Source organism: Haliotis rubra, unplaced genomic scaffold (genome assembly GCF_003918875.1).
Source record: "Haliotis rubra isolate DU_JTF1 unplaced genomic scaffold, ASM391887v1 Scf1010, whole genome shotgun sequence".
In the NCBI taxonomy this organism is placed as follows: domain Eukaryota; kingdom Metazoa; phylum Mollusca; class Gastropoda; order Lepetellida; family Haliotidae; genus Haliotis; species Haliotis rubra.
In genome coordinates this window covers 27,544-44,360 of record NW_025764905.1, presented here as the reverse complement: position 1 = coordinate 44,360, position 16,817 = coordinate 27,544, and the positions used below count along the sequence as shown (strand labels likewise).

At 39.9% G+C, this 16,817-nt stretch overlaps 1 protein-coding gene and 1 long non-coding RNA gene across 2 annotated transcripts in view; one reads left to right on the top strand and one right to left on the bottom strand.

Annotated features, from left to right (window-relative positions):
* Nucleotides 1-6,539: 6,539 nt before the first annotated feature.
* Nucleotides 6,540-9,285, bottom strand: LOC124269147. Its single transcript, XR_006896442.1, has 2 exons — nt 8,800-9,285; nt 6,540-7,951 (listed from the first exon to the last, which is right to left on the bottom strand). It is a non-coding gene; the product is annotated as an uncharacterized LOC124269147 (long non-coding RNA).
* A 260-nt stretch (nt 9,286-9,545) lies between these two features.
* Nucleotides 9,546-16,817, top strand: part of LOC124269135 (GATOR complex protein WDR24-like) — a 33,205-nt gene continuing 25,933 nt past the window's right edge. Inside the window, exons 1-4 of the mRNA XM_046704159.1 lie at nt 9,546-9,885; nt 11,252-11,365; nt 13,333-13,440; nt 13,958-14,080. Of these exons, the coding sequence (XP_046560115.1) occupies nt 11,332-11,365; nt 13,333-13,440; nt 13,958-14,080 (265 nt within the window). The 5' untranslated portion in view covers nt 9,546-9,885; nt 11,252-11,331. The remainder of the gene's footprint in view (nt 9,886-11,251; nt 11,366-13,332; nt 13,441-13,957; nt 14,081-16,817) is intronic.

Below are 16,817 nucleotides of genomic sequence, written 5' to 3'. Positions count from 1 at the left end.
GACAAACCTATAAACGTAATCATACAAAACTGGTTTTCAAACCCACAATCAAAGATTTATGGCATGCCCAAAGGAGGTGAGGTGAAATGGGGTTTAAGGTCGTACTTAAGAATATTTCGCTCATATGGCGACATGCATGCGTGTGTATGTGTATGTGTGACTGCTCGTACTAGCCCAGACTTAAGCTGGTTTTATAGTGCTAGCCCACTGAGATGCCATGCCGCAGTTAAGCATGAATACCCCACTCAGACACATTATACTGACTCCAAGCCGACCAGTCCTTGTTGTACCCATTAATGCCAAGCGCCAGACAGGGACCAAGAAGTACCATATTGTAACATCTTTTGATATGACGTGGCCAGGGATCGAACCAGTGACCTTCCACTCTAAGTACTACACCACGGAGGCGGGGGCCATGCCCAAGGGACACAACTCTACTCAGCAAACTCAGGCATCTATATGATCCATGACCTGAATCTTGCAGGATGTGTCCAGGGTGGTCATGCATGAAGCGAACACCGAATTTGAGGTCAGAATATCAGATATTACTTTCAGATTTCCAGATTGAGGACCTGTGTATTCACCAAAAGCTTCAACATGACTGCATACATGTCCAGTTATGTTCTGACTTGTAAGCGGTTTTGAGCAGTTTTATGTAACTGGATCCAAGCTCTGTATCACTTGTGTGTTCACGTGCGTGCGCAGAAATCCTTATTCCTCCTTATCATGCTTATGGTTATTCTTTCTTCAAGTGATTCATGTCATCTGACATAGCCTCTCTCTCTCTCTCCCTCCCTCTCTGTGCGGTGTTAATAATATATAAAACTGAAATGCCTTACATTTTACTTTGAGTGGAAGTCTAATAATTAATTAATGGCATTCTGAAATATAATATTTAAATTTGTCAATCAGGTAGGACACATTAAATGTAACCGTTTTGCAAACTCTGTACAAAGACATGCATTCTCTAGCAACAAGACAACCCACTAAGAGTCATCAGAACCGACTACCACATGGTAGCTGAACATGTAACCCAGGCAGAAGGGGGATATTTAAGTTTTGTAGAAAGATTCTGAGCTTTTGAAAAGAATCTGGACCAAACAATCCAGTTATTAAACTTAACAGCCAGTGGGTCTGACCATCTACTTCCTTCAGTTACCTGCAAGGACAAGCATGGGTGGCTAAAGATCAATTGTAACTCAGATCTTGATGGGTTTATTGCACTAAAACAGCTCTCTCTGTGCATGTGTGTGTGTGTGTGTGTGTGTGCATTATGTGCTGTGAGAGTGACGGACATGGAGATGAAGAGTCCTTACTTTGCACCCTTACCGCTCGACTCATGTCAGGGTGACAACATGTACCACCAGTGGTGTAGATCGATGCTCATGCTGTTGATCACTGGATGGTGTCTGGTCCACACTTGGTTATTTACAGACCACCGCCATATCGCTGGAATACTGCTGAGTGCGGTGTAAAACTAAACTCACTCACATATACCACCACATCATCATAGGAATCGATCCTCTGCCCTTCTGCTATGTAAACATATCCTCTATCTAGACCTTCAAGGGACCCTGAAATGTGAGCTACTGAGACGTCATACCACAGAGCTCCAGATAAGATTTAGCTAATGTGGGTACTGTACCCACTGTATTTTTTTGGAGTGGGTATTATGAATGTTGAGTGGGCATTTCATTTTCCGTTACCCACTGCTTTCAAATATGTGCGTATTTCAGTCATTTTACACACCTAAGTATTGTGTCATTGAGTAAGTTTACTAAGCAGGTATGTTCTGCCTTATGTCATACCTAATCAAAACCAACTTAAACATAATGGAAATGATTTCATAAAAAATCACTCATCCTATACTGACAGTACAACACCTGTCCTATACTAACAGTACAACTTGATAGCAATCGATGTCTTTTTCATTACGCAAGCAATTTTTATAAGTATATTCCTTACGCATTTGTTTTAAACTCTTTGCCTATCTAACAGTTTAAATGCTTAATTGGTATGCAACAATTATTTTTCAATGCGTAATTGGAAATTTTCTATGCATATTTTACCCGGATACGCAGCTTATCTGGGCCTCTGATACCATACTGCATAAGCAGAGATGCCAACACTATTTTGGGCCTAAGTGTAATAATAGAGGTCAAAAAGTGTAATTTGGACCTAAAGAGTGTAATACTTGTCAGCCGATTTAGTTTTACCGCTCGCTTCAACACGGTATACGTTAATTTCATGAAAGGAAGATTCTAGACAGAAACACATGTGACCAATCATTATGAAGCTCCATACATCGAAAATTGTTGGTCATGCGACTCAAAATACTTTAATTCCTTGCAAGTTTATTGGAATGAGTGAGATGCTAAGAGTAAGCGATTCCTATCGATGCAAGGCCATTTCTGCACCCCTGCACTAGTGCATTACGAAACACTTCCCTGTGAAATTTTACCCACTTTGATTTTCGTAAAACGAGTAGAAAAGTGTAATTTTCGCAGATTAAGTGTAATGGTGTAATTTACTGGTCAAAATCGTAATAATTACGCCTAAAGCGTAAGGGTTGGGATCTCTGCATAAGTCCAACATTTCAGGATGACACTGGTCTATCTGGTTAGTTCCAGATATGAAGCTAACTACTAACTGTGGTTACGTTCCATTAAAATTACGGGCTTGAGAACCTCTAGAGAAAACTAAGATTAATTTACTTCAAATGGGCATTCTGAAGTTAATATGCAGCCTTTCTAAAGTGAAAATTTTTTTTTACCTCTGCCCTGATGAGGCAGCGCTTAGCATATAACATCTGGACCATACAAACAAGAGATTGATATCATGAGTCACATCACATGTTGTCAGGATGACAAGCAGTCGTTAAAGTTACAGTTTGACCACCCAGTCTACTAAACCATCTTGCACAAAGAGCTCATTTTGTTGGGGATCAGTTCTACACCTGACAGCAGTGGTGGTGTAAATACTATTTTCATGTGTCATAGAGTTATGAATACACAATACCATTTAGAAAGTGGCCAAAATATTACATGTGAGATTAGTCTTTCTCAGAGTCTGCCAGCTGATCTCCAGAATAAAAAGTCTGCAATCTAACCCACTTAGCCACCACAGCTTACACAAACGGACTGACTGACTGAGTTTGGTTTTACGCCGCTTTTAGCAATATTCCAGCAACATCACGGCGGGGGACACCAGAAATGGGCTTCACACATTGTACCCATGTGGGGATTCGAACCCGGGTCTTCGGCGTGACGAGCCAACGCTTTAACCACTAGGATACCCCACCGCCCTACACAAACGGAAGCCAGACAACAGGTAGTCTAGATCACGCACTTGTGTGCCCCTCTGACAAGTGTAAACTGGCTCAGTTCCCATGGTTCTAAGCAGCACCGGTAGAAATGACAGCAGTGCTCACGAATAGCGTCTTACCCTCTGACAAATCCGGCAGATTCGCCAACGGTCTGATACAAGTCTAAAACCCGCCGGCCCCAGTGTCTGACTGTATATTTCACAATGACTTTGACTGAAGTTGTTATATGAGACCTGTGACACTTGTTTGCTGTTTATAAATCTTATGTTTGTTAATAATTTCAATGTCAAGTATAAGAAATGTTAAATCTGAAATGTGTGTTTAATTACATTCTATGGGTCCTGTGAATTTTCAATGGGTCAGACAGACATCTGAAACTTGCATGACCCAATGTCCTGTTACTTTGAAACACCATTCGTGAGCACTGTGACAGCTGCCTTATTAACGACTTATACATGATAAGTGACGTTTGTTTGTTGTTAAACGCTGCACTCAGCAATATTCCAGCTATATGGCAGCAGTCTGTAGACATTTGAGTAAAGTCCAGACGATCCAGTGATATCAACAGCATGAGCATTAATCTACGCATACAATGACATGTGTCCACAAAGTCAGTGAGTCTGACCACCTAAGTCCGTTAGTCGCCTCATACGACAAGCATGGGTTGCTGAAGATCAATTCTAACCCGGATCTTCACTGGCTGTTAGTGATATTGATACGGATGGGAGTTTATAGACCGTGGAAATGGTTATTGTCATCTTCTGCAGCAGTCAGCAATACCCAAACTCAGCATCTTCACACCATCTTGTAAACAACAAGAATCTCACCAGGCTGACCAGATATGGCTGCATCACAACAATCCAAGACAAGACACAAGCAATAATGTACACAAACTACCAACCCTTCTCACATCACACAGTGTCTTGATCAAGATCCAATAGGACTATGTCAAATGTACCACCATATGTATACATGACAGTTGTATCTTATGCTGCACTCTACATTGGGTATAAAACACTAAAACAACACACACACACATCTCTAACCTCTAAATCCCAGGTATTTTCACCTTACAAACAGGGTCTAACTTATCCCATAAATCAAAGGTATTTTGTACTCTACAAGCACAAGATAAAAGGGTCTAACCTATCTCGTAAATCACACACATTTTGTACTCTACAAGCACAAGATAACAGGGTCTAACCTATCTCGTAAATTGCAGGTATTTTGTACTCTATAAGCACATAATAACAGGGTCTAACCTATCTCGTAATCACAGGTATTTTGTACTCTACAAGCACATAATAACAGGGTCTAACTTATCTCATAAATCACATGCATGTTGCAACCTACAAGCACAAGATAACAGGGTCTAACCTATCTCGTAATCACAGGTATTTTGTACTCTACAAGCACATAATAACAGGGTCTAACTTATCTCATAAATCACATGCATGTTGCAACCTACAAGCACAAGATAAAAGGGTCTAACCTATCTCGTAATCACAGGTATTTTTTACTCTACAAGCACATCATAACAGGGTCTAACTTATCTCATAAATCACATGCATGTTGCAACCTACAAGCACAAGATAACAGGGTCTAACCTATCCCCCAATAAAATAAGCACAACATAGTTGAACCAAACTGTAGCCCCCAAGTCCTGTACATGTTGCACATAATCAGCATAAGCAGTTAGGACTAATTTCACTCCCTAATTCCATGCAAGTTGCACCCAAGCGACACAATACCATGGAGCCCAGCTTAACACTAAAATCTGTATGCCATTTCTCAAATGCATTGGAGATTACTAGATGTGGTTTGTTTGTTGTGTGCACTCAGCAATATCCCAACTATGTCGCGTCCATCTGTAAATATTCCAGTCTGGATATATCAGCCAATACAGTGATCAACAGCATGAGCATCAACATCAGTTGGGTTACGATGACATGTGTCAACCAAGTCAGCGAGCCTGACCACCCGATGCTGTTAGTCGCCTCTTACGCAAGCATGGTGAGGTGAGGTGAAATTGGGTTTTACGTCGTGCTTGAGAATATTTCACTCATATGACGACGTGCATGCGTGTGTATGTGCGGCTGCTTGTACTAGCCCAGACTTAAGCTGATTTTATAGTGCTAGCTCACTGAGATACCATGCTGCAGTGAAGCATGAATACCCCACTCAGACACATTATACTGACTCCGAGCCGACCAGTCCTTGTTGTACCCATTAATGCCGAACGCCAGGCAGGGACCAAAAAGTACCATATTTGAACGTCTTTTAGTATGACGCGGTCGGGGATCGAATCCGCGACCTTCTGCTCTCCGGGCAGACGCTCTAACCCCTACACCACGGACGACGAGCATGGGTTGCTGTGACAATTCCAACCTGTATCTTCACGGACTGGAGACTATTAGGTATCATAACAGTGCATGATTTCTCTCAAAAAGAGACACTTTTTACCAATACTCCAGCAATATCAGGGTAGTTGACTCCAGAATAGGGCTTTTCACATTGCACCCATACAGGGAGTCGAACTCTGGATTTAGAAACATGCGCAGACTTAACAACTAGGCTTCCCTCCCCTACCCCTACTTAAACAGACAGTATAATGATGTATGACTCGGAATTTTTGTATGATGAAACCTTAGAATGCCACTAGTTGCTTTGATAGTGTAAACAAATTATACTGTCCTCAAAACCATGCTTGCTTCCAGATTAATGAACAGTCTGTGTTATCACTAAAATACACCTACATTTCCACACAACTATAACAAATGTTAGCAACTGATGGAAGGCTGTTTAGTATTTAACACACCACACCATGGAGACATGCTGTAAGGGTTGAAAGTTGAAAAATAAAATAGTTTACCAGTAGAATGACCACTGTGACACATGACTTTATTGCACACAGCCTGGTGTGTTAGGATGAGAAAGCCACAATATCTCGGTGCGCCTAGTGGCTGCAAAAGATTATACTCTGCAGGGGTTGAGATTGATAATACGATGTGCCGTTGTGATTGACATCCAATGATCGAGGGGCAAAAATACCAGCACCTTGAGCATGCACTAGTTGCGTGGATATGTGCGCTATATAAATATCCTATAATGATGTGTTACAGAAACCATAATTCTCCATGTATTTGACATTTGTTCTATATCCAATGATAACCAAATGTGCAAATTCATGAAGAAAAAATTACAAACTAACATATTTCAATTTGAAATCAATCGTTCCTTTTATTCATCTAAGAACTACTATATAAATGTTTTTATATCTATACACATTTAGACAGAAAATTAATTCATAACTTCATTATTAATAATTGATCAGCTTTTTTCCAATCCATACTATTCCTATTATAAGACTGGGCATACAATTAGAATCTGATATTTCCTCTTGAACAAAACACATACTAGGAAGGTCAAAACAATGAATAATATGATGGACGATTTGTAGGACTTTTCATCAGTTATTTCAGAGAGGATCCTTAAGTATGTTAAAATATACTGCAGTTAATATTCTCAAGATAAAACATTCATCAGGTTTTAACAAGGTTAGGCTATCTTTTGAACAGATAGATATATATACAAAGTTTAATGACACTCTGTGATAAATACACAAATAATATACACAATTTACAATATATAAAACAACTAAAACTGACAGTCTAAAATTGTCAACAAATAACAAATTTCTAAGTCTTATCAAGTCTGTTAGCATCACACAAGAAACAATGGCTGCATCTTACATAACTTGACAGTTAGAAACGAAATGATGACATTTTTTTTAAAAAGCCGAAATTAAAATGTGCTTACCAGATAGCCAAATATACAAACGTCCAAATTTCTGATTTTATTTGAAACATCTTGGACTATCAATAATGGAACTGATTCTTCTCTAAAATATAACGAAAAGTTCAAATGAATCGTGATGACAAATAGTATGGCGATTTTACAAAGAACACTTAGGATGAGTACCAATTTGACAGCTAGATGTCGAAGAAATCCCAAAATACTTCAACCCTTTCTTGATCACTCAATGCTTAAACAGTTAATATGGTTAATGAACAGGTTCAAGTTTCACAGCGCACAAAATAAAACGACATTCCACTGTCAAATAATAATCCACACTTGAAAGTGTTCAAAGTTTTAACACTTTAACACTCAATCTCAGAAAAGCTGCCTCCTTGTTAGGGTTAATCCACTGTCAAAAATATGCAGACTGAAGGGCCCATTGAGCAGGTCTTGCTTCTAAGTCCAAATTATTATTTTTACTCCATGTAAAGATTACCGCTGAAAGAAAATCAATCCCACCAATAACGTATATTGACCACACATTCTTGAGGTATGTGTCCATTGTAAGAAACTGCTGCCATGTTAAGCCATAACCACATTTTGTCTGTCGTCACGGAAGATAAATCTGTTACTGTACTTGGCAAAATAGTACCGCATAACCTGATATTGAACATCGTTCCTGTATTGTTATCATGTGGTCGCAGAGGGTGTGTGTGTTACGGGAACGGGAGTCATTTTTTGCCACGGATCAGCCAACATACTCGGGTGATAGTATAGTGCTATGTCATTGCATCCTCCAGGATTAGAATTAGGGTCTCGTCTAGGACTCTGTGAAATAACAGATTATGGTAATATTGATGAAAACAAATACACAGTTATTCAATTATTTTTTTTAGATGGTGTATTAGAAGAAATTTATTCTAAAGATAGGCATGTCAGACCGCAAGCATGGTAAGAGTTATATTCAGTTAACAGATTTGACATTAAAGAAGTTGCATCCTACAATTCATCGATTAAAACTAAATAGTCCTTAAAGTTTTCTAAAAATTTAAATGTAAGAACATACTGGATACAATTTCAGAAACTTAACTGATTCCAAAAATCAAGCTATAATTTACATTGACATTGTCATGCCTTATACTGCTATTTGCCTAGGTACTTTTGAGTGTAGTGAAAAGGACCCATAGAGTACAATAAGCACCTTTGAACACTAAATGTACCCACTCTTGTGGAGGATTCCTCAAAACCACCATCTACAAGTGTGTAGGTCGTGCTAGCTGTAAGCAGATAGTATTTCCTGCAAAATCTGAACTGTGGACCATCTGTACACCAGACTTCTACCAATATCATGAACTGAACTGGTAATGTCCAAAAAAGTCTCACATGTTACTGATGAGTACATTTAGCGAGTGATTTTAGTTTTACACCGCTTTTAGCAATATTCCAGCAATATAACAGTGCTTCACACATTGTACGTTTAAGTGCACAAGGTAGTTCTGAGACTCTGTGGATACGTTTTCACTATGTACAAACATACCTAGGCAAATGGAAGTAAAAGGTCTCTGCAGCATAGTTACAATGTTATTGTTAAGAATGACATGAAAAATTGTCTCAGATTATTAAGTTAGCATTTGAGATACAATTTAACGAGAAACGTTCAATAAAACTCGGCTAACCTTCATATTTAACTTCTTGTGTGACATTGGTCGGAAATTCCTGTCACAGCTCCAGCTTTTCTGAGGTGAGGGGATTCGGGCCATTGGTTGTGGTGTTCTAAACGTGTTTCCATTACTACCGAAGCTGTTACCATAATGACGGGGACTAGTCATGAAATTACGGTAGGGGGGGGAAACTGCTGGTGGTGTGGCCCTTGAGGAGGAGATGTAAAATTATATTGTGGCGGAGGCGAAGTAAACTGACCTGGTCGCGGACAATTCGACATTGGGCGTATAATTGCACCAGACCCCCAGGCCGGGCTACTATTATGTTTCTTGACCTTAGGAGATCGCTGGCTATTATGGCCTGTCGGAGTAGACATGTTACCTTGTTGATACGGACTGCGAGCCGGTGGACGCATATTACTCATAACTACGCAGTATATTGAGATATAAGTAAAAGATTTGAATTCCCCCTCCTTAGTTTTGAAGCCACACCGGATATAGAAAGAGGCGGATTTATACCAAAAGTAGGAACTAAGCACACGCGGAGAAATAATATTTATGAAAAATATACGCATTGATCTAATTAATATTTATTTGAGAAATATGTGTGCTTTTACATTTTCATATTAATATATTATGCAAAAAGCCAAATGTGTTCTTTTTCGTTTGGGATTTTGTTAGTAAACAATGATTCATCTTCCGAATCTTGTTTACTCTTTTGCGATGACAGACAGCTACGCACGAAGCTATGACGTATTTCACATAGAGGCTGCGGATTTCTTTCAACTCCCATCAATTTATTCCAAATGTTTCAAGTTTCACGGGTTATTTTCCATAATCGAGAGTTGGTGTGAGAGTGACATTATGGTTTAAGATTCAGTGAATCGATTTTTAAAATAATTACTTTTATGTGAGTGAAACAACAGCTTGTAAACCTGTTCTCGACCAAGGAACTGAAATTGACACTTGACAGACAGAACATCGATGATCGAACATAAAACTGTGGTTACTCATGAGGTGCCTTAGAAGTTAGATCATCGCAGAAAACAGACATCTCCAGACCGAGTAGTCCACCTCTTCTTTGAACACTTTTGAAAATGGGTATGTTTTATTTCTGCTTGTGTGTCTACCAGTAGTAGTACCTCAAAACGCAGTTCACCACCTTCCACATACCCTTTCCTGAGCAACCCATATACGTATTCTGCTAGTCATCATCACTATCATATCTCTCTTAAAATCATGGACTAGAGTGCAGTTTACCGGTCGCAATGGAGCAATTGGCACTATAGTGATTTTCCAGTGTTTGTCCCCCCAACGTAAAAAACGAAGACAGGAGCTAGTGGGCGGGGCTTATAGTCCGGGACTGGATCAATTGGTCTATAGCGTTACTTATATTAATATGTTGAAGTGTGATCGAACCTCCACAGCACTAAATGGATCTTAAAAAGTAAGCCCACTAAAGTGCACTACTAATAAATTAATTTCTAAAATACCCAATGCGGTGGGGTAGCCTAGTGTTTAAAGTGTCGCTTATAACACTGAAAGACCAGGGTTCGATTGCCCGCATGGGTACAATGTGTGAAACCTATTTCTGGTGCCCTCCAGTGATATTGCAGAAAGTAAGGTAAAAGTAGTGTAGTGCTCTGCAGTGTAAGATGGAATAAATGCCAATTGTAGGAACTTAATACTTCTTGAAGGGAATTGGGTTCAAGCGTATATTGTTGATGCGTCCCATGGGGCAAAGCTATTTGTATTTTTTCTGTGTCCAATCTATGCATTTGTGCGTACCTTAAGCACATTTCTGCGTTGCATAGAATCCAGGAACTAATTGACACCAGCTGTCTGCTGTGGTATGCACTTGACAGATCTTGTGTGCTCTTTTGATCCTGTCGGATCCTTTCATGCACCAATCTCGGATCATAAGAGATAGGTTCCCCTTTCTAATCAAACATCCATACACCATCTTTAGTATTAGGCACCACTTGCCAATCAACAAACCTTTACAGAAATCGATAGATTTAGTTGTAAGGGTTGGGGTGGGTAGCTATCTCTTTTAGGAATTAAGCCTATATAATTAGAGAAAAAGAGTAAATTGCTATATACTTTCCAATTTTGTGAATAAAATGCCCCCTGCACGTGGTCCTAAATTTACCAACAATGTTGAAGGTGCATGCGGTTTATTTATCATGCTATTTTCCAGAATATCATGAAGATATGAAATGCATTAACTCCGGTATGAGAGGTTATCTCAGAATCTCTTGATTTTGGTTTCAGACTATGACAGAATTGTCTGTGTCTGTGTGTGTGCGCATGTGTGTCTGCAATGTCATGTCATGCATGTATGTAGGAAAGGTATGCCAACCATCACATTTTGCCTATTGTTCTACATACAGAATGCATTATTATAGATAGGTATTGTCACTCATGTTAATATTTCTGTAAGTCTTTGCTTTCAATTTGCATTCAGTGACGAAATTTGCGTCCCACAAATTAAGATGTTTGAGATATTTACCTACAGAAGCAGGAAGTTAAGATGTAACAAGGACAATGAACACTGTTACACGAACAGCTTATGATAAAGGTGAGACTATTATTGGTTAAAACTAGAGGTAAAACGGTATACCACGGTATTAGTAGAACTGCAGTATTTTGCCTCCGGTTCAGTGTACCGTAATGCTATCCAAAGATTCTGTATTTTCGGTTTTCGTTTCATCATTTTATTAACCTTTTTAAACCTTTCTGAAATGTCTAGAAATCAAATCTTTTTGCCAAAATCTATGCATTTCTTTTCTTTTCTAAATTATGATCATACCGAACTGAAACGGACTGAACCGAAGACCTTGTACTGCAATACTCACCCTACCGTGGTAAGACTAAGAGCGTATCGTTTCACCCCTAGTTTACTGAAGGTAGATGCCAGGAGTAGAGTTATCAATACACGCTGTCCTGCATGCTAACTTGGTATCATCATCTACAAATGATGAAATATTGCTGAAGAACCATTTTGTAAACATGTTTTGCTCAGCTAGGATTAATGTAGGTTTACCATGATGGGTTAAAGTATTATGTACAGTGGAAGCTGTCCAAACCGGCACTCGTCAGGACTGAAGAAATAATCTGGTTTAGACAGCATGCCGGAATGTAGAGCTGACACGGTTACCTATGACTAGAACTGAACCAGTTTTGTCACTCTCATGTACAGTGTTGTATCACATGGTTCTCTCAATTACTGCACACATTGACAATAAAAGACAAAGATTTGAGCTCATATTCACTTTTATTCACTTAATAACATAAACATGATAAATCAACACATTTGAAAAACATCAGACATTTTGGTTTGTTTCTTCTCAATGGATGATTTGAGAGCAATTCAAGTCATTAATTACAAGTGTACCCATACTGAACTAAGATTAAATTATTTTTGTCAGCAGCCATGTAGCTTCAACGCAGGATTAATTGGTGACAATACACATCCGTCCGACTCCATGCCACACTCCGATTTAGACAGCACTGTATACACACATACTCGGGTGGCTCATTTCATGCCGAGATCTGGAATCGACAGCTGCCGGATTGCAGAACTTTTAAATGGTGGTAAATGTACTAGCCAAGGACAGGACTGAGATTTTATGCTGGTGTTGACAACTTGCCATATTGGACAGCTGCTGATTTTGACAGCTTCCACTGTATATTTTATGTTAAAATCATGTGTATGAGCCAGTGACCTTCATAAAGACTTGACTTCACTGTTACAGGCATTTACCATGATTCCACTTTTCAGCCTGACAACTTTATTGTTTTCTATCCTCATTGTTCATCCTACTTCCCTCTTTATTATCTGTCATAGTTTTGTTAGTACAATGTATTTAATTCCATTGAATTGGCATCTGTCAGCCACAAGCCTACTGAAAAACCTACTCACAAGCCTATTCTCTTGCCCACTGACAAGCCCACTCAGAACACTACAGCCTACTCATTTTTTTCAGTTCAACTCTCAGTCTGTACCACAAGTCTACTCATAAGCCTAATCATTAGCCTACTCATGAGCATATTCATAAGCCTATTTACAAGCCTACTCACAATCCCAATCATAAGCCTTAGCTGCCTACTCACAACCCTATTCACAACACTACTCATATGCCTACTTACAGGCCTTCTCACACCCCCACTCATAGGCCTATTCATAAGCCTTTTCACAAACCCATTCTCAACTCTCAGTCCCTACCACAAGTCTACTCACTTTCCCAATAACTAGCCGACCCATGAGCCTATTCATAAGCCTATTTACAAGCTTACTTACAATCCTGCTCATGAGCCTACTCACAGCTCCACTCATCAGCCTACTCAAAAGCCTTCTTACAAGCCTACTGATGAGCCGAATCACTAGCCTATTCATGAGCCTATTCACAAGCCTACTCACAATCCCACTGACAACCCTACTCACAAGCCTACACACAAGCCTATTCGTTCTCTCTTAAATTTGATATGTGCCTTGATTTATTTACATTGTGAAACAGATTTTGAAAAGTCTTTACTATGTTACAGTGTCCCAGAATGTGGGTGGTCGGAGTATGGTGTTTGACTGTGAAGGTCCTGTCAATGCCATCACAACTAACAAAGATTCCACCCTCGTAGTGGCAGCTGGAAGGACAGGTAGGAATTTCAGGTGTGATGTGCATCACCAGCAGGGTGCAAACAATATGTCAGTACTAGAATTTCTGTTTAGTTATGGACCCATGAAGATCCGGGTTAGAATGTATCTTCAGTAACTCATGCTTGTCGTAAGAGGCGTCTAACAGGATCTTGTGGTCAGGCCCACTGACTTGTCATCGTATCTCAGTTGCGTAGAGTTATGCTCATGCTGTTGATCACTGGATTATCTGGTCAAGACTCGATTATTTACAGACTGCTGCTATATAGCTGGAATATTGCCAAGTGAGGCGCAAAACTAAACTCACTCACTCACTCAAACTTAAATTTAAAGCTTGATCCCTGCATATTCCTTATTTAGTCAATCATTTTGCCATTATGTCAAACCTCGGATAACTCAAAGCATTTACATAGTATCCTTCAACTTGAACGCATTGATGTCTGACTGTACATAACAGAATATGTTTGTTAAAATTTTCTTATGATCATTTCATCTGATCTTGCAATGTCGTGTTTTCAGTGTTTCGGATATTAGCTATAGAAGATGGCCACTTCGAGGAGCGTTTGAACCTCAGGGTGGGGAAAGCCAAGAACTCCAACCTCAACTACTCGGCCGCTGATGTCGCATGGAATCACCAAGAAGGTAAGATACATTGTCACGGCAACAGTTCCACAAAGAAGGGCTTTGGCCAATTGCGAAATATGAAGAGCGATATTCTTTATGATGACATTTTGTTGGGTCACCAAGATGAGGAATTAGCGAAGTCAAGTCAAGTCAACTTGTTTATTTGTATTAAGGCCATAGTATAATACGTTTACATCGAACATGAATTACATACAATGTACATTGATGTGTTATATATGCTACAGATATCGAACATATTGTTCTCTTAAGATTATGCTTTGACAAACATATCTACATAAATTATTCAATGCATCACTACACTTTGAATTCATTAGCTGTCTAAATTTGTGAATATTAACATCATGGTGATACATACATGATAGATAATGCTGACTTTAATTCCCATAGTATCTACATACAAGGATAAAATGATACTCATCTTCAACTCCATTGTTACACAGTTGACATAATCGCTGACGTAATTCAAATCCCAACCACCTTCCCTCGTTACATTTTAAAATGTCAGTTACATGAGGATTTAACAGTAGAATTTTACCTGAGAACACTGGCAATAAGAATGAGTGATCCATCAGCAGTGTGCAAAATAGCCACTCTCCCGCTAGCCCGTAGCTAGTAAAGTTCCTGTCGGGCCAGTAAATCTCCTCTGTCACTGGCCTGACTGGCTAGTGAATTTTCATGCGGTCATTTTGTAAATATATCATTCCCTCCAACTTGTTAAGTTATAATACACTTTTAAATCATGCAAGATTATGGCCTGATAAAATGTTCATCATATCAGCAGCTTTGTTTCTACATTCAAATTTCGGGCTAGTGAGTTATTTTTTTGGCTAGTAACTTTCAGGCATAGCCAGCCCGACTTTCTAGCAAAATTTGGAAACTATTTCGCACACTGCCCATCAGATTATATATAATGAAGTATGTTCCTTGTTTTGGTTTCACTATGTTCAATATTAGGACGTGTTTCTGATTAGATTACTTTTTTTACTTTCATTTTTTTATATTTTTCCTTATCCTGATTCATGCTAAATGCTTGTCTCCTTCTACTTGCGAATGATAGTGGAACACTTGAAATCCCTTGAAGTTCCCTTCTAAAAAGCGGACGTAAAATCACCATTCACCCATGAGTTACCTCCCTTGCCCCTTTGGTGCCCTTTTGGTCACCTGACCGGCCATGTTTTGTAAATCTCTCCTTCTTCGCCCTTGAGGACGGTTGTGAGAGAACCTGGGTCCCTATACGGCACATATCCTTTTCTATTTTGGACCTTTTACATCTAAATGGCAGCTGTATACAGTTTTTGGATTGTATATTATCAAATGTTTTGATATTATGTCTAATTTATACGTTGTTTGCCTTGTTTTTCATCTGGTTTACAAATTGATGAAAACTTGTATTCATTGTAGGTACCGCCTGTCTATGGCTGACCCGTATATATTATGTCCTGATTGCACTACTACATGTTCTTCCAGCTCTCGCTGTAAACATTGTCAGAAACTAAGTTCTTTTGAATTTAATAACTACCTTTATTCTCTTCATAGACGTGCAAAGGACTGGATAAGATGGTATTCACAAGTCATGTCTGGTAAATCGAGTGATTGCGCTGATAATCGTGTGTTAACTACAGCTGCTGAGGTTCATAATTCCAGTGAATTGACGAGCGTTTTACGAGGGCAGGTCGCTGTTCCAGTGATGAATTCCGTCTCGATTAAGTAGAGATCGTCATCAACAGAGCTGTCTTCATCACAGACGAAGAAGACAAGATCTTCTTCAGCGCAGAAGAAGTCTACAGCTCCTAAGACTTCACAGCTCTACGCAGAAGACGAGATCCTTCACTGCCGATATTGTACCTCCGGAGCAGTCTCAACATACGTCGCAGAACTTCAACCTGGGGCTGTTTATGCAACAGTTTACAGATCAGATGATGTCGATGATGGAACGATTAGCCGCCACGCGAAGCCGCTGACGAAGACCACTTCATCGCCAACAAGCCTGCGCGGAAGGTTCAGCAGCCTCTGGCACATGAAGAGGAAAGCCTAACGCCACCTGACGATCGCCAACGACTGAAGCTAGAAGTCCCAACGCTTCTAACGCCAGCTCAGCCTTAGATTCTCCACACAGAAGCAGATTGAAGCTGCTCTCCAGAACAGATATGGATCGTCATCACCGTCGGACTGCGCGCAGGCACTCCACATCTCACAGAGGGGAGATTACGTCAATCAGCCTTCGTGAAGGCCTAGAGATATATCTCAAGACTCCAGGAGGAATACACGGTCACACCGGGACCATTCACCTGCACGCAGCTCTACATACAGATCTACATACAGAGACTCACGACATTATGGATCTTCAGATAGGGAAATGTCCAACTTCACCGTCTGAAATTAGAAGTCTGGAGAACTCTACTAAGGTCAGCTCAGCATAGCAGACCCCTCCGATGACAGTCACCCTGCGCGAAGGAATATTAGCTTTGCAAGCTCTCTTGGATGAAGGCTTGCACGAACGTTTACGTTCACGAAGATCTGTACCGTCAGAAGTATCAGCAGTTAGAAGCCTGGAGGATTCTATAACGCCAGCTTAGCGTTAGCAGTCCACGATGGAGCCTCCACGCAGTTTCAGCGTCTCAGCAGGAAGGATTCTAACACAGAAGTAGATCCAGTCGTTCTCCAGGATTCTACAGACTGCGCAGATATGGATCTTCCAACTTGGACTTTCATCAACCTATGAGCAGGCACTCAC